We start from the raw sequence: 23,288 nt of genomic DNA on the forward strand, positions 1-23,288 counted from the left end.
CTACGTTACCTATCCGCTGCCCCAAATGTCCTTTACACTTCTGCATTGGCACCCCACATAGCTGCCGGCATTATAACGACATCGGGGGCGTGTGCGACATCTCACATGCGCCCCACGTACGTAAGTACAGCAGACATTCGGCAGACACCTAGTGGCAGGGGATGGGTAAAGTATGTACATGCATATGCACCAGACGGACATATAACATTTGGAAGGACAGCAGCCAGGGAATCTATCACAATCATTGGCAATTTTGCGTGCTGTTACAGCCACGCAACCAATTGTCCATGTTAGCCCGAGATTTCTAAGCATGTCCAATCAAAACATTAGACTCATTTCAGCATGACATTGGTCGAATAGGCAATTGGGCAGGGATCAGCTGATTTTGGCGCGGGCTCTGAGAGCCGAGCGCCGAAACTAGGTGCCCCATAGCAGCAATGCTATGCTGCGCGCCCCGTGTAGCAGTAATTTGGGGCTCTGGCGGCTGCCAGACCCCGAATTACATCTCCCGAGTTGCGACAACTCGGAGGGGGAATAGTATTTAACGCCGCCTCGGAGTGTAGCAGCAGCGGTGAGAGCCGTTATTCAGCTCTCACCGTGCCGAACTGAGCAACGCCGAATTAATATGCAACCAATTGGGCATGCTTGTTCCAGCACCGATTTTCATCCATTCGATGATAATAATCAAATTGGATACAAAATCTACAGATGTATGGCCAAAATGTATGGCTGAAGTACTGATGCACAATTCAGTGAGCATTCATTGATTGCAATTTAAAGCGTGAAGTGAACAAAATAAAAAAAAAGTCAAGTACCTATGGAGAGGGAAAGTTCTGTAACCAATACCTACCACACACAGAACATTAATTTTCAATACATTCCAGCAGGGAATCGAATAAAACCAGATAAACTGCAGCATTGTACTGTTCGATGTAATGCAGCACTTTTAGCCATAGATCTACCACTGCTTCTGGCCCACGCCTAATTAACCTAGATTTTCTGTCCTGTCTGATGGACACTTTCAATCGTTTCTGTGTCATAATCAATCGAAATGTGATCGTTCAGACATTTTAAGGGGATTGATTCCTAAAAAAATCTGTGTGTGCGGGCACCATGAAGCGCATCAGAACTTAAATGTATTACTGTTTTATGTTAATATATGGATTTGGGCTGGTGCTGCCATGACAGGGCCTCTAGGCTGCGTTTTCCCCCCAGGCCAAAAGGTCCCAGTCCTCCCCTGTTTAGTTATTCTGGTTTATGACACCTTCAAGGTCTTTGATCTTCTGTTGACATGCAGTCAACATTTCTTCAGCTCTCTCTCTGACATCTTGGAGGCACACAGAGAAGAAATGGAGATACCAGGCTCTGTGAATGCATCACTGGCATTTCTTTCCAAGGACCTAATTCAACATGCAGTGCAAAACAAATCCACTTTGTGCATTAAACTGTCAGCCTCACTATAGCCTCGATTCATAAAAGGCTTTGCGGTAAAAAAAATCTGGGAGGGAAAATACCGCATTCGGTATTTTCGACTTAACAATTTCACAGGTGCGGTAGAAATGCAGCGATTTTCCGAACTGAGCTGTCGGAGTTGTTACATTAATGAGCTGGCTGACTTGTTACATTTAGCTGTTCCCCATGCAAAGACAGCATTACAATAAAAGAGGCATCCCCAACTTCCCGTTAGATGTGCATGTATGGTTAAACTGCCTCTCCTTGCCCTGAATCTGCTCTGAATCTGTCTATTAGTCTTTCTAAACAATATATTTAATTGCCACAGCTTAGAAGAACTTCAAGAAACTTTACACATGCAGGCTTTCTGATGTGAAATAACATCTGGAACAGGTACCCAAGAGGTTAAAAACACAGCCTGGGGTATTCAGTTAAGCCTTGTTTGTTCAGATCGGTAATTTATCTCACTGCTCGGTAATTTGAGCTTTTCATGCGGTAACAGCTTTTATGAATAGACACTTTCTTAAGTGCTGGGTAAAGTCAGCTGTTTTCAGCATTACCGCATGCGGTAATGCTTTATGATTCGAGGCCATTGTGGCCAACTTTCAGCATGAATCAATACATACATTATAGTTTGTGTTTCAGGTGCGTGAAAAAAAAATCACCTTTTTTTGCCTTAAAACATTGACCATGTATGTTTTCCGTTATAGCTATATTAACGAACAATTTCAGTGATTTTGGGTGACCAGCCTCTCAGGGTTAGCAAGGTAGTTGCATTCTGCATTAAATTATTTCATCTATAAATTGGAGAGATGTCTATGATGTTTTTTCTGATAAGTTTATGGCTTTGGAAACGTGTAACTAAGAAAGAATTCTAAATCAGCGGTGGAAAGTTAAAGTGAAGCTCTGCTTTTTATGTAGTGTGTTCTCCCATGTCTCTGCTCTGCGCTTTACAGTGGCCATGGAGAGCATCAATTGGAGAATGTTGTTTGCACACCACCTTAGAACAAGGCCTTCCAGCTTTGTGGTCTGAACTATTGAGATGCTGACCTATAAGCTGCATTCACTTCTTATAACATATCCTCAATTTTATGAGAGGTGCTGCATTCATTTAACAAGAGGCGTGTAGCTACACCTATACGTTACATTACAATGGAGGGTTGAAAAAAGTTGTACCTGATTTCTATGGGAGGTCTTATTTAGGCATTTTGATGCAATATTCTTATTATCTCTTCTTTACAGAAATATATTCAGTTTGTATTTAGTGTTGTTGTTCATACTCTCAAGTTAGCTGGCTTTTGTATACACTGGAGATATTCAAATTTCAAAACTATTACATTTGTAAAACATTATACAGAACCAACTGGTGGGTCTGGAATTGCCACTCAGCCTGTTTTTGTTTTGTTCTGTTTATGTAAATAACCGTCACACTGTATTAACAGTGAATTTTTGTGCAGTTTATTACGACAGTCACTAGCATATACACAGCAGCTGCTGTCTGTATTAGGTAAAAATTCTGCTTTTTTTGGAAGCCAAATAAAATACAATGTTAAACTCTGCAGCATGAGTTTGTCATAACAACCACACTAAAAGAATGCTACAAAAATAAACAACCTGACTGAAGATTGCCAAGCAATATAATAATGGGGACACAAATGACATACCCTAGGCTAAAAGGCAGAAATATAAAATATGGTAACAAGCTAACTGCAGCTACTAGAAATTGGGAACAACTATCAAGAACTTGTTAGACCACTGAACACCAGACTTAACAAGGAACGGTAGTGAAAATAACATAATTAATAAAATTGCTTATTTTTTACAATATTAATTTATAGAATATTTAGTCAGTGTTTGCCCATTGTGAAATCTATCCTCTCCCTGATTTACATTCTGACATTTATCACTGGTGGTGACCTCCTTAGTTTTGCCAGGTGATCTGTACGGAATGCTTGTTACTTAGAGTTCTGTGCACAAAGTAAGATAATGCTTGCTTGGCAGTTGGAAAAAGCCGATATTTTCCACAATGCAGCAGGGCTCACAGACAGGAAACTGTCAGGACCATGGTCATGACATCACACTGTGGGAGGGGTTTCACCACAACATCAGCCATACAGACCCCCTTGATGATCCATTCAAGAAAAGGTAAAGATTTCTCGTGGGAAAGGGGATATCAGCTATTGATTGGAAAGAAGTTCAATCCTTGGTTAAAGTTCCTCTTTAACCAATACAAACAATTTAAGATAAAAATATATATAATTTCTACTGTGGAGAAATTGGTGATTATTCAGTAAGTGCGCAGATAGCACACAACATTTTTACTTGTAGTTACGCAAACTACATAGTTTATGTAGCTCGAGTCGACTACACACATAACACAAAAAAATCAAGGTTGTTGAATGGTGTGTCACGTTTTTTGAATAAACAGGACATGGTACATTAGCGTGTGCGGACCCTCTGGAATTTTTTTGTGGATTACAAACATTGGTCCAGCACCTCACTAGTGGTGTGCGACTTTTCTCTCTGTACACACATAACACATCTGCTGCTTGTATAACGCGCATCATGCTATTTACGTAGCATACTTTACACAAGCAATGTAGGCAACAAGGGTTACACAAACTACGCAGCATGTTAAGAAGTTTGCAAAAAGTTTGTCTGTCTGCACACATGAATTACGAGCCACTAGTGAATAGACTCATCGTTCCTTTGTTCTGGGCCCTCTGGTGACCAGAGATACAGCTTGTTTATTTTTTTCAGCTAGCAGCTAGCAGGAGAGTTGAACAGCTATGCAAGAAAAAGCAGATCACCAGGGTTATTCACAAAATGGGAGCATGGCTATTCTGTTTCCCTTAAGGGTACACACAATAGTTGAACCAGGATAGATGCACAATGGGGGTGCTTATTTAAGTTCATATCTGGATAGTATTTGAGTTTGATTCTCTGTGAATGTAGGAGGAGGCTAGCGTGATACGTCTTTACAGACTCAGCTGTGAACTTTGAATCCCAATCCCTGTTGAGCGACAGTCCTTGTACATGTGTATGAGGCTTTACAGTTAATACAGAAATCTGGCCAAAAGCAAGAAGTAATCTGGGATGTTTGTAATTCCTGCATGATGTTTCTAATTGATGAGGAGGGAGCTTTATGAATCATGCTGCACTGTACAAAAATGTACAGTGCTTGTTTTGTTTTGTTCCCCTTGCTGTGTGAGTAGAATGAAAATACTAAGATCAAATCCTATTTTAATATAGGCCTTAATTCTGCCTTCAATGTGGTAATGCTTATGATTGCATTCATTGCTTTGTCAGTCTAATGCCTACCTTAGTCATAGATCCATCGTAGTCTAGGGCCAATTTTTTTAGGAGGAAGCCAGTTTACTTATCTGTATTATTTGGGAGTGTAGGAGGAAACCAGAGTGCTCAGAGGAAACCCATGCAGACACAGGGAGAACATACAAACTCCATGCAGATAGTGCCCTGGCTGGGATTCTGCAAGGCAAGAGTGCGTTCCACTACAGCAGGTGTTCAGTGATTACACACAACAAGGCCCATGCTTTTTTTATGTAAAATTACCCTTCTGCAGCTCAGAACTAAATATTCTAATAAAAAACAAATAAAATGCCATGCTCATCAGCAGGGGGCGAGTGGATCTGAAAAAGATGGATGTCATAGTCTCCCCTCTGTTTCCGGAGCTATATTCCCACCACTAGTGGCATATCTCCATTGCTAAGGGGGTGTCTGATAATAGGAGCAAGAGAATTAGAATGGGATGACATCAAATTCAGAATAATCATATACGGTAAGCACTCTTATTCTGGCAAACGGATGTCTCCTGACACATCATACACATTGGCGATGTGTGTAAAGTTTGGGGTAAATAAACTTATAGGATGTAATTTATTTTAATATCTCTAATTTGCTAGAAGTCTTTTATGTTCTTTTCCTGGAGCCCTGGTCTTCCTTTATGTAACACTTGTAGTTTGCAGCAATGCACCCACAAAGTATGTTTGTAACTTCTTCAGCTGGGCTGCTTCCGATCATACCAGTGTCTGTTATTGGAACATATGTAAGTGTTGCAGCAACTTTTGTCCATATTCAGGAATGCTCTTGTCCAAACTTCAGCTATAAGCTGTTTGGGTAAAGTTTAAAGAGTAGACACTCTAATGAGGTCTGATCACTGCACAGAAACTGCACTTTGAAACTTATGGGTATTTTTGATTTGTGGTGTGATAATAAGAACAGGCCTCATTAATGCACATAAACAAATGGTGTGAAGATATTACCTCCCTGAGCTGAATTGCTCCCAACTGGCTACATGCTTCATCTGGGAAATTCTCATTATATGTCCTTGTGAAACAAGTCAAGTGTACAGCAGCTCAGATATTTACTGTATACTGTAATTCTTTCCTGTAGAGGTATGAGGCTTTTGTCAAGTCTGTGAATTAGATGGTGTTTCCCATGGCCTACTCTATTTCTGAAGTAACTAACAAGATATGCCTACATAAAAATGATTTCCTCGGTAAAGGAAGAAAAAATGGTATTACAATTAAAAACAAAAATATATAAAAGTACTTCTTACCCTACAGATTACGGGCATTCAATTTAAATTTGCTTTGAAACTAAGATTCACATTGCCACGTCGTGGCGTTTCCATATCCTATCCTTTTCCAACAGTTCTTAGGCTTATTGACTCCACTATGATATCTGAGCGTATAAATGCTAAGATAGCTGGATGGTTAGATGTGTTTGAGAAGACTTGGGATCCCTGGATCTCGTTCAGGGATCTGGCTGCTTCAAATTCTGGTTTATGACCTGGCTACTACATCCCTTCTCCCCCATTGGATTACTATCTTGCATGTCCTATATGATTCTTGTGTATGCCTCTATTACAGACTTCAGACCTTTTTCATTGATGATTGCCGCTCATGATTGCCTATATTTTTGCTGCTTCATTATGAGAATTTAATGACTCAAACTGTCGTGGTTAGCCCATGTTTAGGGCTCTCTTATTATATTTCAGCTTTAACTATTTTATGTTTCTCTTTTGCTATCTAAAGTTGTATGACTTTTCTTTTTGATTAATAAAAAGATTTTGAAACCTAAATTTGCTTTGAAACTTAAAAGATAACTCTACTTACATGTGTCAAGCCTCTCCACCATAACTCCAAGACCTCTATAGTTTTGATGGATGACTGTGGAAGGCTAGTGTGAATACCCACCATAGTTCATCCCTCCCTAACCCCTGCTATGCAGACTGCTCCTGCAAGTGGCTCCGTAGAGCTGTCACACCACCACACAAAAAATTGATGGGGAAATTCCAGCCAGTGTCTAATCTAAAACAGCGAGAATGTAAAAAAGATATTCCATCTCTCTGCATTTCTGAAATAATGGAAAAGGTAACTTCTCCAGGCTACACCTAACTTTTCTTGGCACCCGAGGTGGCCTCTACCCCTGAATCAATTGGACTTCCCAGTTAGGACCACTTAGCAAGCTTGCCTGAACAAGCAGCACTGATGATGATGACGATGATGATGAGAATGCTACTTTAAAAATGCAGTGCATTTGTGTCATGTCCTTTCTCTTCTTTTCCAGTCTGCATAACAGAGTCCTTCCAAATCTTTCACAAATTTATCTTTCCACATTTGCCGTAGTTGACCTTTTTTCTTGGTCCATAGGGGACTCCTACAAATGATCTTATTTGTGCTGATAGTAAATCAGAATTATCATACAATGCTGTAAGCTCTGGAGCTCTCTACCCTCCATCCTGGAACACCCTTATGCTGGGCATACACGGCTTGCTTTTGCCGCTCGATTCTCCCGCTCTATCGATTTGCCGCTTGATTCAGCAGGCAATTCTCTTATCTTCTGCTCATATTTCTTATTTTTTTTCCATTCCCTTCAATCCGGAATGGAGCGGTGAAACGATCGGACGGGAAATCGGACATGTCGGAAATTATCTATCCATTCTAATTGTTTAGAATCGAGCCATGTATTCCCAGCATTACAAACATTTTCTGCAAAATATTTATTTTAGGAGTCGCCTGACTAAAAACTTTAAGTGCAAATCCATGCAAACAAGTTTTTCTATCATTGGCCTCAACTCATAAAGCACCAAAGCAAAAAACAATTTTGTTAAATGTCAATTGACAAGGGCTGTTACCATGTGGAAAACTAAGATAACTGACTTGTGAGGTACATTACCATTTTCTGAGGTAAATTACTGACTTGTGAGATAAATATCTCTTAAATATTAGTTCTTAAAGAATAGAGCATCTAGTGAAACAAGTGAGATGTTCTGTATTTTACCTTCAGCCTGGAGCTGCCAGTAAATAACAAACAGCCATTTGTGAGGTTGTAGATGGGAGGAAACAGAGAGCAGAGAATAGGTGAAAACGAATGAAGCTATTCAGGTAAATAAGAATGCTAATGAAACATATTTTCCTAATTTGACATGTATTGCATATAACAGTAAGTTGTCCCCGTCCTCCATGCCAATTATGTGACGGCCGAAGTAGGCCAGGTGTGCTCGTATACCTGTCAGCGCTGCCAGGATCCCTCTTCAGCCTGTCGCAGCATCTCATATCTATGCTCACTCTAGTGGCATCTCTCATTACATGTGCTTTCTCAGTTTAGGTTCCCTTTAAAGTTAAAGTGGACCTGAACTCTTGCACAGGACAGAAGAAAAACAGAGAAATGCACCCTGTATGTATTTAGAGAGTTTAGCCTGTCTAATCCCCCTTCATCTGTGCTTAATCACAAATTGTAATCTGATCTCTCCCCTGTGTCACATGACTGCTTATGGCAGAGATGGCAGATAAGGTATTGGTCTGCTTCCATGAATCAAGAAGTAGAAACAGTGCAGATTTAGTTTAAGATTTGTATCAGCTGTAACAAAGAAATTATTTTTGTTGAAAGGTTATTATGCTGTTGCTTATCTTTTAGAGCAGAGAGGACCTTTTGAGTTCAGGTCCACTTTAACTACGCTAGTAATTCTTTTTCCTGTAAGGTGGGACTAGGCCTGTCTTGCTGGGCTCCTGTGGCTGGTCCACCTCATATTAAAACCTCTTGAGGACCATGGTGGTAAACCCCCCTAGTGACCAGCCTAATTTTACATTAATTGGCCACTGCAGCTTTAAGGCCAAGCTGCAGGGCCGTATACCTCTGCACACAAGTGATCTCCCCCCCCTTTTCTCCCCACCAACAGAGCTCTCTGTTGGTGAGGTCTGATCGCCCCCCGTGTTTATTTTTTTTTAAATAAATATTTGTTTGTTTGTTTTTTAAATATTTTTGGACATTTTCTTTTATTTTTTTTTTCTAAATCCCCTCCCTCCCCCCAGCCGGCCAATCACGGCGATCGGCTGTCATAGGCTTCTGCCTATGAGAGCCGATCGCTCTCTTGTCCCCCATGGGGACAGCCGTGTCACACGGCTGTCCCCAGTGCAGCGCTGCTGCTGATCGCAGCGCTGCACATGTAAATACACGGCGGTTTCGCCGTGTAACAGTCTCCCGAGCGGCAATCGCCGCTCGGAGACTGAAGGCGGAGCTCGGCTCCGCCCACCAAGCGGGAGGTGCGCGCGCATAGTGCGCGCGATCTCCCGTAAACTGCTGCCCCAGGACTTTACGCCAATTAGCGTTAGCTGGTCCTGGGGCTGCCGCCGCGGCCACGCCTACTGGCGTGACGCGGGCGGCAAGCGGTTAAATCCATTCCTGAAAGTGCTCCCTTTATCTATGCATGTACAACACATCAGGGGACTGATTGCTTGTTGCACTAGTTCCTCTGCCCTTCCTTCTGCAACAATGTGAGTGCAGAGAAGTGGTGGAGGGGGCACCAACAAGACAGATCTGCTGGAATAAACAAACTGTTTAATGGCAGAAGAGAGCACAGGGCCAAGAAGATCAGAAGATTAGTTGGTTGTATGCATTGTAAAATGTAAGCACTGATTGGGCATGAACAATGCATCCTCAATTTAAGTTCAAGTCATAAAAACCACAATAAGAAATAAGTGCAATATCCCCTGCAAAGTACATTGACCCTTATTCAATTTCCCTTTTTCTCCTAGATTTTCTCCTAGGAGGTAATTTTTCATCTTCTGTTTAAAGTAACTTTTCAGCACTCTGCAATTGAAAAAGTATCAAAAAGTGGGTGAAAAAGTACTGTCAAATTGAGTATTTCTTGCTTGCTGGTGGCTTAAAAGGCATTTTATTTATAAAGTGTTAAAATATCACTTAGGAGAAAATTTAGAAGAAAAGGAGACTTAAAAAAGGGCCATAAATGATCATTATATGTTCATATTTTGATAACAATATTGTATATGAGATTTGTAATTATGTACGATGTACATGAGTATGGTAGCAGCCAAATATTCTAATTAGCATCATAAATTAGCACTCAGCGCCTATACTACAGCCAACAAAGCTCACACAGTACAACAGCTAGAGTCTTAATGAAACAATAAATCTAAACCCTGGGAGCATTTAATTACTGTAGGGTAGTAGATTATATGAACTACCCATTGATACTATGTACCGTGAATGTGACTTTTTCCTTTCAGGAGTGAGCCTTATGAAAGGGTATGACTGTCACACATCTAAGCTGTTTGAGTGGAAAATCACTGCAAGGATTAAGAGATGTGGTATTTTATCACTCAGTATCCCTGTAAGCGCTAAATCAGTGCAGGATTGAGAGTCATTTCTCTTTCTATCTGTTTAATTAAGGCTGCTGCTATTTTAGTCTGTAAACTTTGTTGGTTGTATTATATGAAGTGAGGGCTGATTTAGGGTGCCATATATCTTGCTATTAGTTACTGGGCTGGTTGAGATTTATTGAAACTGCTATTGCATTTGATGGCATGCTGAAACATATGTTTTCACTAGAAATCTGCTGATTATGCTGAAATGATGTGCTTTTTTGCTTCATGTAGTTAGTACAGGAAGGTTGCACATCTGCTCATTGTCAACATTTCAACTGAAAAAATATATGTATTTTTGCATATCTATAATTTATTTCAGTGAAACATTTGCACAGTAAAAGGGGGATATGTTTGTCACACAGAGATATGCTATTAATAGAGACATCTCCCACAGATGGCCAGTGCAAAAGAAGACACTGGGCTCAATAGCTCAGTCATCGCTCCCAATTGTCCATTTTTAGAGGGACTCTCCCTCTTTGGGAACTGAATCCCTCTGTCCCTCTTTCTTCTTCGTTTGTCCCTCTTTCAGGACTCATGTACAGATCTATGTAAATATATGTATTTTTCTACTGAAAACTGTGTTTAATTGAACCTAAACTTTATTCCCATCCTCTAAATAGATATAGTCCTTATTTTCTAATGTTAATATGAAGGAAAAGTAACCAAGATTAAAAGGAACAGCGTGGTATGAATGATAAAACAACATATTTTTCTTATAGAATTTTTATGGCATGTGTGACTATGGGTGTGATGGGGGGAGTGATTAAGGGTGTGGCAGAAGTGTGGCTTAAGTGTCCTTCTTTCTTATATCAAAAAGTTGGGAGGTATGGCTCAGTTTTTGACCATGTTGTAGCAGTATATTTACCTGAAAATTCCATGGATTGTTTGGGTAGTGCTACCCAGAGCTGCCATTACTTCACAAGCTCCATTCTATGGCTGTTTTTAGGCACAGGCAAACCAGGCAGATGCCTGAAGTTACCTCCGCAGGAGGGAGCACCACAGAGCAATCCTTGCAGACTGCGATTTATTGGATTCTTATGCTGGGAATACACGATTCGTTTTTGCCTTCGTTTAAACCTTCGTTTCGATTGTGCCTTTTGTCCTTCTCGATCCCGAAATAATCGATCATACGGTTAATATCACCACCTACGGTTTAGTTTTTTTTTCCGATTCTGATGGTTTCGTTTTTCTAATGATCGAAGGCTGCAAAGAAACGAAACGAAAATCCCTTTTTACAGGGACGGACTAACATAAACGAATATATAATCGATCTGAACAGCCATCAAGCCTACCAATGGCTCGATTAGATGGATAAAGAGAGATAATATCAAACATGTTCGATCACTAGTCGTTCGTTTTTGGGGTCTATTAATCGAAACTATAATGAGATTATGACTATTTTCACATACGTTTTCAACACTCGATTCGTTTACCGAACGAATCGAAGGCTAAAACGAAGGCAAAAACGAAACGTGTATTCCCAGCATTATACACAACTGATAGTTCCGTTAAGAAAAGGATGGAGGGTAACTTTATCACCTAGATAGGCACAGCTGATTATAATAACAAAGGAGCCCTGCACTGCATAACAATGATATGGCAGGTGTTATTACTGTGCTAATTAAGCTAAGCTGTAATTGTGTACGTGACCTGGTAATCATTTGTGTATCCTTTCTGGACTAATTTTGATAAGCAAAAACATTTCGATAAATATCCTCAATACGTTATTGGCACCAGCAAAACTAGTGAATGTAGGTCATGATCTTGTTATTCACAAGAATGGAGGACAATAGGTGACTTGCCTAGGCTGCCAAAATAGCCAGAAATGCCCCTGCGCTGATCCCAGCCACCTCTTTACTGCAGCTGCATCTCCCACTGACTGGGGAATACCAGGGATGGTGTGATTATGTTACTGTGCCCACTAACAACATGTGTAAAGCCTGAGGCCAGGGTCACTCTTGAGGCCACAGGAAAGCACCAGTGTTTTCCTGCAGTTGAATAAGCATTCTTGGCCAGCAGTTCTTAGCTGACTGTCGCAAAGAGGAATCACATGCGTTGTGCAATGAAAATCTATGTGCATTCAGGACCTAGCCTTAAGGTGGCCACACACCATACAATTTTTTAAATATCTGTTCAATTTAAGAATTGCAATCAATTTTTCTGACTGATTGTAACAAATTAAAAAATATGACCAATGTACCACACACCTATGCTCAATTTTTCCCCAATTATGATAAAAATGATTGGTAACTCTGAGAAAATTGCTAGGGTGTGTATATTAATAAACTTACAATCCAACACACACCATACAATCTTTAGAGAAATTGAACAGAAATATCTGGCATTCCGGATCGATTTAAATCGAAAAAAACGGGAATTCCGATCGGATTTTTCAGTCGAATAAAAAAAAAGCTTTCGATTTTTTCGAGAGATACGATCGTTTTCATCGAATTGCTGTAAAATCGGATCATTTTATTGTATCGTGTGTGGCCACCTTAAGCCTGGATCTCCTCATACCTCTCCAACCGCTACTTCACAACATTTTTCAATGGCTCCTTATCCGCTCCTACACCCCTCTCAGTTGGTGTTCCTCAAGGTTCCGTCCTAGGACCACTACTGTTCTCACTCTATACTGCCTCAAGTGGAAAATCATCTCCTCCATGGGTTTCAATTATCACCTGTATGCCGACGACACCCAGATATATCTCCACACCCCAGATCTCTCCTCCTCTACCATGGACAAAGTCTCTGCCTGCCTCACATCCATTTCCTCCTGGATGGCTGCCAGGTACCTGAAGCTTAATTTGGACAAGACTGAGCTTCTAATATTTCCATCCCGCACAGCTGCACCCCTCCCAGATCTGCACGTCACTATTGAAAATACTACTATCCACCCTACCTCCCAAGCCCGCTGTCTAGGCGTTACTCTGGACTCTGAACTTTCCTTTACAGCCCACATCCAAGGTATTGCCAGATCCTGCAACTTCCACCTCCGCAACATCTCCAAGATCCGCTCCTACCTGTCCCCTGACACCACTAAACTCCTTATCCACGCCCTTGTCATCTCCCGCCTAGACTACCGCAATTCTCTTTTATCTGGCCTCCCCTCTAACCGTACTGACCCACTTAAATTGGTAATGAATGCGGCAGCCAGACTGATACATTCTTCTCACCACAGCGCCTCTACAACTCCGCTCTGTAAAGCACTACACTGGCTCCCTATCAGCTTTAGGATCAATTTCAAAATCCTGTGCTTGGCCTACAAATCAGTGCACAAGACCTGCCCGACCTACATCTCTGATCTGGTCCACAGGCACATACAAGTCCGCCCCCTCCGATCCTCCAATGACCTGCGCCTAGTCGCACCACGCATAATTCAGTCACACACACGATTGCAGGACTTTACCAGGGCTGCCCCTACTCTCTGGAACTCGCTCCCACCAGCAGTCAGACTCGCCCCCACCTTTAATACCTTCAAACAAGCTCTCAAGACTCACCTCTTCACGCTCGCATACCCCCCTACACCAGCACCATAATATGTTCTGTTAGACCCCCTCTCAAAAGACGCACCTATTGTCTCCACCCCACCCTTTAGATTGTAAGCCTCTGGCAGGGCCCTCCTCCCTAATGTATCCAGCTCGATTATGCAATCTTACTCACAACCACCCCTCTTGTAGACTCGAACAGTCTCTATTTTGACCTATGACACTGTATTGTTATCAAATCATTTGCATGATCTTGTTTTGTTGTGAGTTTCCGTATGTTCTACCTGTATGTTAACCCATTTATCTATTGTGCAGCGCTGCATAATATGTTGGCGCTTTATAAATACAATAAATAATAATAATAACGTTGTCTGCCTTTTTTCCTTCCTGTGGAAAGCCACACTTTGCTACCAGTGCACTGCAATTGTGCATTGGGAAGCATTATGTGCTTTTTCACCAAGTGTGACCCTGGCCTCAGGCTCTTCCTTAACCTTCATATCTGTATCAACCTACATATCTGTAAACAAAATACCATTGTGGAATAAAGGAATATGAAAAAAATATATTATAAGGTACATCTCAAAATATTTTAAAATACAATATCATTTATCTTTACACCTTTTTTATTAAAGAGAAACCGTAACCAAGAATTAAACTTCATCCCAATCAGTAGCTGATACCCCCTTTTACATGAGAAATATTTTCCTTTTCTCAATTGGATCATCAGGGGGCTCTGTATAGCTGATTTTTTTTGTGAAACCCCTTCTACAGTGTGATGTCAGCGCCTCACAGTTCTGAGGTCCTGACATCACACTGTGGGAGCCTTGATGCATTGTGGGAAATAACATCTGATTCCAACTGCCAAAAATGCAAGCAGCATCTCCCTCCAGTGACATCACCTGCCAGTAGTAAAAAGGTCACCATGTCAGAAATGTCAGAATGAAAAGCAGGGAAAAGAAATATTTTACAATGAGCAAACACTGACTAAATCATTTATACATAATTATTGTAAAAATTGAGCACTTTTTCATTAATTTTTTTCACTGGAGTTCCTCTTTAACCACTTAAGTACCAGCGATCTCTGCCCCCTTAAGGACTAGAGACCGCTGGTACAGAAACAATGGAACACCAACGAATAACGACGAATCGCTGTACGTACCCACCGCAATCGGCATCACCGCCTCACGGCGGGAACCTGGGCAACCCACTCTGCCGTCTCTATGATGGCAGAGTTCCTGTGAGCCGGTCAGGAGTTGCTTTCATTGACTCCTGACCCTGCCTATCAATGTAAGCTAATGAGAGCTGCTTACGTTGATGGATCAGGAGTCAATGAAATCGGCTCCTGACTCGCTCACAGGGCTCTGCCGTTATAGAGACGGCAGAGCGATTGAGCTGCGTCGGGGAAACAGCGGCAAGATCGTCAGGTGCGATGAAAGCGGCAAAAACGCGCAGCCAGATAGCCATCAAAACAGGGTGTAGATTGAATCAGTAGTTTAGCCAGTTTGGAGGCTGTGTTTACTGTTGTTTCCTTAGCTTTTGCAACTTATTTATGTTCTGTCACTGTTAGATTGTGAGGTCTTTTTCAGGACAGTGAGTAATGGGAATCATTCATTATACTCCCATTATATTCACAAAAATATAGGCATCAGTCTATTGGTCGCCCCAAAATAACTGGCCTAAGATTACAATAGGAACATTAAGACAATGACTGACTATGGTCGTGATTAGATTGCGAGCTCCTCTGTAGACATATAGTGACATGAATACAGTAAAACCTTGGATCGAGAGCAGCTTGGTTTAACAGAGCTTTGCAATAAAAGCAAAGAATGTTGTGAAATTGTGATATTATATACAAGCAACGTCTTGATATACAAGCAAACAAATATATTCATGCGTCACGTCATCACAATTTAGCTGATTGGAGTGCTTGGATTACAAGCATGTTTCAGAACCAATTATGCTTGCAAACCAAGGTCCTGCTGTATAAACACTATGTGTAAAGTGCTGCAGAAGATGTCAGTGTTATATAAATACACAGTAAGAATGTTGTGTGTAAAGTGCTCTGTAATATGTTTTAATATATTCTAGAAGGAAATATTATCCAACAGGAATGTTATGGAACCTGTGTCTGGCCCTGCTGCTGATATGAAAGGTTGCAGAAGATTTATGGGAGCTGCAAAATGAAAAAGGGCTCTATTTGTTTAGTATGTTTTATGAGAGGAAGGCAAGATCAGACATCCTTTCCTATACATTTTAGTGCAGTTCCTCTTTAGGATTTGTGCTAATGATCCTCTTCACTTCAAGCTGAATTACTAGTATAAAAAACAGATGTGCTTTATGGACACAGTACACATCCACAATATAATGCATTATATGGAAATGCCTTGCAGCTGTAATGCGCTGGTAGTTTTTCAAATCTAGCAGAATAGAACATGAATCTTACTCAGCAGACTAGAACATCTAACCTTTAAACGCTGCTTCAATAGTTTGAATACCAGGCAGGACACTATCTGTATGTTTTCCTCCCATGTCTGCCTGGGTTTACTCCAACATCCCAAAACATTCAGTTAAATTAATTGGTTCCCCCTAAAATTTGGCACAGAATGCAATAGGAACATAAAACAATGACTGACTATGGTAGGGATTAGATCGTGAGTTCCTCTGAAGGACAGTTAATGACATGTACACTGCGTAAAAGTGCTGCGGAAGATGTTGGCGCTATATAAATACGCAATAAAAATAATATTGTAATCCTGCTTTCCGAAAAAGGCAATGCGTTGAAACTGTGGTTCAGATACTGCTGGAGCAGCTGTGTACTTATAAATTTATCGCAAATTTCATGAAGAGGCAAGAAGTCATACGTATACATCACACCCACATTCTCCCTAAGCTCTTTAAGGGGCACCTATATACCTGCTTAGCTATGTATTTATTAAATCAGCTAATCACATGGCAACATGCAATTCATCAAATTAAGCAGGAATTGTACAATGATCCTTCTGATTTTAACCATAGCATGATATTGGTGTCATATGGACTGGACTGAGTTTATATGCAACTGCTGAGATTCTCACACATAAAACAATTATCTAGGAATTATTAACAATGGTGCAAAGAAATAAAAAGTATCTCGTTTTAAGACACTTTTGCTGATGGGAATTACTAGTTGATACGAAAATCCAGAGAGCATAATGCATTATATTGTGGATAGTGGCCAGACTGGTTTGAGCTGACAAATAATGTAGATAACCACATTGCAACTCTGGTGGGCATAAGAGCATCTTAGCATGCATAACACGTCATGCCAAGGACTCCTGTCAGCCAAGGACAGATTGCTGGGGATGCAGGGAGTTGAGGGTCACCAAAACTGGACAGATGAAGGCTGGAAAACCATAGCTTGGTTTGATGAATCTTGTTTTTTGTTAAAGTAATCTAAAGGTAAATCTAATCTTAATCCAAGCCAACCTAGGTTGTGTCGTCAGTTCAGGCAGATGATAGTTTGGAACTTGATAGAGCAGTAAATGTGCACCATAAATGTGCAGCTGACAGATCTGCAGATATTGTGTGATGCAATCATGTCATTGTGAACTAGAGTCTGAAAAGAATGTTTCCAATAACATCTTTGTGGCATCTATGGAGCACTGAGTGTGTGCATGTGTGTGTAATTCATTTTGATATGCAAAGCAGCTCAAATGGTTGAATAAAACTAATACATGAAAGGAAAACTTAACTATTATTTTTTTTACTCCACAGATATGGATACCAAACAATGTAGTCTCTGGATGTTCTTACCTCTTGTAATGTCCTTGTTCACTACAGTTGGTTTATGGATAGTGTAAGTATATAAGTATTACATTTACACAGACGTTTATTATCTTCATGTTTGATTGATGAAAATGTTTTTCCCTCTAAAGTAGAGCTATCTGAACAAAATGAGGGCACGTTTGTAGAAAATATTAATATGCTTTTTTATGTTAGTTATGCTTTTTTATGGTAGTTTTATGGTAGTTTTAGTAACTATGGGCAGATAGAAATAGACTTTTGGGATGGGGGGGAGGATGGGGCTAGTGAGTTCCTTCCCCCTTCCTCCTTTTCGGAATACTTATACACTAAAGTTAGGATCCTTTCACACTGCATCGGTTGCATTGTAGAATAATTACATAGTTACATAGTTAATTGGGTTAAAAAAAGACAAAGACAAAAGACAAGTACAACACTAGCCTGCACCCTCACATATCCCTGATGAAGAATTGAAGAAATGGGGTGATTGGGTGCTTGCCTTGAAATCAATAGTGTTTTCCACTTTCAAAGTTGTGAATTATGCTGATCAACATTTTTTATAAGCCAGTTCTATAGTGGTGATCACAGGAAACAGTCAAACCATTACATTGGAGGTCATTTTAGCTGATCATCATTTTCATATATGGAGGTCAGTTAATCTACATGACACAACGGCCGAATTAGTTCCTTATGTTTTGCCTATTAAAGGATACATGGTCTGTCATATGCACAAAAGGTGAGATCAGTACTCTGTGCTGTCCATTTTTCTCCCGTCTGTGTCTGCATCAGTGATCAGACGTGAGGTGCAGATAACACATCACAAAACCATGTGACAGAATATCCAAGCAGCTCAGGGTGACCCAGAACCACTATGAAAGTATAGGGGACCAAAAGAGAATGAAAAGCCCTCCTACTAAAAATCAACGCTAAGTGTAATTTGCCTTGAAACAGAAGGTATTTGCAATAATTCAGCTTTAAGTGAGGGACTTGAATTGCTTGAATTGTTAAGTGAGGGACTGTGGTTTGCCACAATGCATCACAACTGAATATATATATATATCATGTTATAGTATACTACAAGTTTTTATTACATAGTGAATTATCTGCACTCCAGTCTGGGATTCTCACAGTTTCTCAGCATGTGAAAGGCAGCTCCCTCCCCCCCTCAGCCTCACAAACTGCATCACAGTAATAAACAAAGCACACAGGAGTGAGCCTGGAGGGGGCGTGCATAACTTGTATTCATTACAACAGAGGCAACCCATTCCTCTCTGGGTCGACAAAGCTTGACAAAGAATAGAAGATTAGGGGCTTGATTCACAAAACAGTGCTAACTGTTATCACGCTGTGAAATGTGCTTCGCGCGAAATTTCGCGTGAAAACGGAAATTTGTGTTCACGCGTTAACGCAAATTTTTCACGTGTTAACGTTGGCGTAATAAATTCGTGATTTTTTGCGCGCAATAACCGTTATCAAGCAAAATTTTGCGCTAAGCACTTTTTACAGCGTGCTAACAGTAAGCACTGTTTTGTGAATCAAGCCCCTTTTTGCACACGATAACTGGTTTTTCGCCCGATAACTGGTTTTTCGCGCGAAACCCGTTTTTTCACACAAACACGTGCAAAGCCGCGCTAACAGCCGTGTTTTGTGAATCAAGCCCAAGATATATTACAGAGACAGTGCAACTAGAAAAGGCTGCAGTAAGCTAGACCACATTAGAACACGTATAGGAACTTATAGGATAGAAGAAATAAGGCTGAACATTTTGTTACAGAGTCTCTTTAAACAAATATTTTGAAACAAAAAATATGATTTTTTTTTAAAATCTCAAAACATGTTCTATAGGGGCCCATGCACTGGTCGATTTCAGCCATCAATTGATTCTATGGAAATCTATCAATCGATCGATTTGTGGCCAATTTCAATCGATTTGATCTATCTGACAGGATGGAAAATCTAGGTCATTGCCCATAGTGTTGCATTGGATCTAATAGTCCAATAATGCATTTAGATCGATTTCCAACAGATTTCCAAGAGATTTCATTCTGAAATGTATTGGAAATATGTTCCTAGTGTGTGGCACACATCAGATAGATTCCTGTCAGATTCGACTTGACAGGCATCTGGCAGAAATCTATTTGATGGTCGAATCTGCTGCACATCTATAAGTGTATGCCCACCTTAATGAATTGGATACATCAAGTTTTATAAGTGGATTACTTGTATTTAGAAAAGCTTGGGTATCTCCTCTATCTCATTACAAGTAAAGGAAAAACACAAAAGCTTGTCCAGCTGAAGTTGCCTATTTGTTTGGAGATAGAAGCCACAGAGCTGTTTGCCACAAGGCCTGCACTAAATCACACTTCACCAATTAGACACATGATTGAATGGTATCTGTGGTCGTGTTTGCTGTTACAGATTTATTGCACAGTTATTTGGAAAACAGAAAGCTATACTGTACTTTTCTTTTTTTCTCCTTTAAATAGGTACTTCATTGCTATAGAGGACAACAAAATATTTCCTTTAACCCAAAAAAAGTAAGTTGATTTTTGTTTTTCTTACAATAGTAATAGCATATTATAAAGCAATGGCTGGCTGTAAAAATCAAGTAATGTTGTCTGATTGCTCAAATTGCTAATAGTGAATTAAGGATCAGGTCAACCAGTCTGCACCCGGATTCCTAATGGTGAAAAAAAATGTACAACAGCAAAGGTAAAGTATTGTGTCTCCACCTGAATCTTGCAGTATTAGCTTACTTTATTAGTACCATAGCCACAACATAGCACAACGTCTCGGCACGAAGGCCTTTGTCAAGTGCACTCAAGGTGGAGACCGAGTCTTTTCCCTTTGCTGTTGTAAGGTGCATACTCCCAACTATGTTCTCCTCCCTGACTTAGTGCAGCCATAGAAATGTAATAATCACAATTGTAATAATAATTATAGCGATTTTCTCCTGACAGGCTCAAAGTGCTTGAGAGCTGGGGCTACTAAGGGCACCCTGCAGTGTTAGAAAGTCTTGCCCAAAGAATGCTTACTGAATAGGTACTGGCTTCAGCCAGATTTTAAACACTAGTCTACTTTGTTATAGGCTGTGCCCTTAAAGTGAATCTGAAGTAAGGAAAGTCATTTCAGGTTAGATACATTTCTATATAGAGGCAAGGCTCTTGATATCACAGAGCCTTCCTGATCCATCCCATTGTTCCAGCACCAACCCCCATTGTAGATATTTGACCTTCTAGGTCGAATACCTCTTTGGCACTCCTCACGTAGCCATCAGAAGTACTTGTGTCCCCGAGTCCAGGCTCATGCATATGCAGTACAGATGTGCCTATTTTGGACCACTAAGGGATGTGAGTACTTCTGAAGGCTGCTCGAGGGGTACCAAAAACACAACCAGTTGCAGTACTGGGGATGTCACTTAAATGATGGAATGGACTGAGGATCGGGAATGCTTTAGGGCATCTTGAGTCTTCCCTCTATATAGGTATGTATCTAATACTGTTTGACATATATCATATAAGCAATAGGTGCTAAATACTCTGCTGAATGAAAGTCTCAAAACCTTGTAAAGGAGGAGGGGAGCTGACCAGAAGGTTAGACTTTTCAGTTGCCATGTTTTCACCAGGTTACCCCTGCTTGATACTCAGGGAAGTGGAGTGGGCTTCGGTATAGTAAAATCATACCTTACAACTTTTTGAGACAAGAAATAGGGACATCTTTAGTACAATCCCCTGCCATACCTCTAATCATGCCCCCCACACAGCACCCCTCATCATGCATACCACAAAGAATTCATAAGGAACAGATGTAGTTTTATAATTCATGCTACACTGGTGCTTTTTATCATCATTAGTTTTCCATTATAATAACATTTGAAAATAAAAAAAAATATGTCAATTTAAAGGCTAAAGAATAAAGTTTATAATCAAACACCTTTTTCAGTAAAAAAAAAACATACATGTACTTATAAGGGTCATCCAGAAAGCAACAGTCATTTGATTTTATCTGCTACACAAGGTATCCATTCTGTGTAATTTAACCACTTCGCCACCCGGGTACAGTATATCTATGCTCCTTTGGACTTCAGTTCCCCGCCCGGAGCGTAGATATACGCAACCCCCGCCGCTACTTCCTACGCTTGCAGGACGCGTTTACAAAAAATTACTGTGGCCATCTTGTGGCCAAAAAGTAATACTACACCCAAAAGCATTTTTAACATACAAATACATTTTCCAATATAAAATTAACTCATTAACTCCCACACTCCCCAATTGTTACCAATTTTTTTTTGTAAAAAAAAAAATTACAATAAAAAACAAAACAGTTACCTTAGGGACTGAAATCTTTAAATATTTATATCAAGAGGGTATAACACTGTTACTTTATAAATTATGGGCTTGTAATTAGGGATGGACGCATGAAAAAAATGCACCTTTATTTGCAAATTAAATATTGGCGCCAAACATTGTGATAGGGACATAATTTAAATGGTGTAATAACCGGGACAAATCGGCAAATAAGTTACATAGATTTTAATTACAGTAGCATGCATTATTTAAAAACTGTAATGGCCGAAAACTGAAAAATTATAATTTTTTTTCCAAATGTTTTCCTATTTTCCCATTAAAATATTTAGAATAAAATAATTCTTGGCATAGTGTCCCACCTAAAGAAAGCCTAATTGGTGGCGAAAAAAACAAGATATAGTTCATTTCATTGCGATAAGTAATGATAAAGTTATAGGCGAATGAATGTAAGGAGCGCTGAAAGGTGAAAATTGCTCAGATGCTGAAGGGGTAAAACCCCTCAGTGGTGAAGCGGTTAATTTGCACTTTTTCTCTCCCTGCACTGCTTGTCACGTGACTGCAGAACGCCAGTAACTGCTTGTTCAATAGCATTAACATGAAGTCCCCTATCACCATCCTCCAACTCATAGGTGAGGCGTGTGATGCTACTAAAACAAATGGATGGAAAACCTTGTAAAAAGATATGATAAATGCTTAACGCAAACCTGAGAGCAATAAAAAAAAGAAAAGTTATATACTTACCGGGGTAAAGGGAAGCCTCTGGATGATCCAGAGGCTCCATTTCTTCTTCAGGACATTGCTGCTCACCAGGACCCTTCTCTTCTTCAAAATCGTGCTTCTGTCCATCTACAAGCACAGTCATACTGCGGAAAGGTAAGCACAGCCCACGTCTGCGCAGTAGCAGTAGTATGCATCGCTTTTTTTCCTCCAAGCACATGTGGCACCATGCTACTGCACAGGCATGAGCTGTACATATGCCTGGGCCATTTGGTTGAACACAGACACACACAGACTGGAGAGGGGTCATGAGAACATATTCAAAAAGGCTTATAGAATATAAGAATATATTTAAAGGGTCCCGGTGCTTGAAGGGTCCCGGTGCGAAGTGGAGGAGGATGAGGGAAGTCTCTAGACTATCCATAGGCTTCCCTCTACTGAGGTAAGTATCTATCTTTTCCATTTCTTTTGTCACAGGTATACCTTAAATAAACTAGGTGATTCTGTGGAAAAATAATCAGAAGATACAGTGGCCCATATTCAATTATCTTTTTTCCTGGGTTTTCTCTTAAGAAATCATTTTTAATCTTCTCTTTAAAATAAAGTTACAGCACTTTGCAACTGAAAAAAGTGCCAAAAAGCAGGTTAAAAAGAATGAAAATTATTTTAAGTATTTTCTTGCTTGCTGGTGGTATAAAAGGCATCTTATCAACAACAAGGTGTGAAAATATCACCCAGGAGAATTGAATAAGGCCTAGTGACTAAAGTAAAATAAATAAAATGTTTCCTTAATTGATTAGTTAAAAACGGCTGTTACTTTTTGGACAACCTTCTTAGGGCTCAGACACACTATAAGC

At 40.2% G+C, this 23,288-nt stretch overlaps 1 protein-coding gene across 3 annotated transcripts in view; it reads left to right on the forward strand.

The window, feature by feature from the left end:
* TMEM150C (transmembrane protein 150C) overlaps positions 1–23,288 on the forward strand; it is a 327,838-nt gene that overhangs the window by 263,705 nt on the left and 40,845 nt on the right. For all 3 annotated transcript variants that reach the window (XM_068233635.1, XM_068233637.1, XM_068233636.1), the window contains 2 exons: positions 17,381–17,462; positions 19,894–19,944. In XM_068233635.1, the coding sequence (XP_068089736.1) occupies positions 17,383–17,462; positions 19,894–19,944 (131 nt within the window). In that variant the 5' untranslated portion in view covers positions 17,381–17,382. The remainder of the gene's footprint in view (positions 1–17,380; positions 17,463–19,893; positions 19,945–23,288) is intronic.

The sequence above is a fragment of the Hyperolius riggenbachi genome, chromosome 1, assembly GCF_040937935.1.
Source record: "Hyperolius riggenbachi isolate aHypRig1 chromosome 1, aHypRig1.pri, whole genome shotgun sequence".
Taxonomy (NCBI): domain Eukaryota; kingdom Metazoa; phylum Chordata; class Amphibia; order Anura; family Hyperoliidae; genus Hyperolius; species Hyperolius riggenbachi.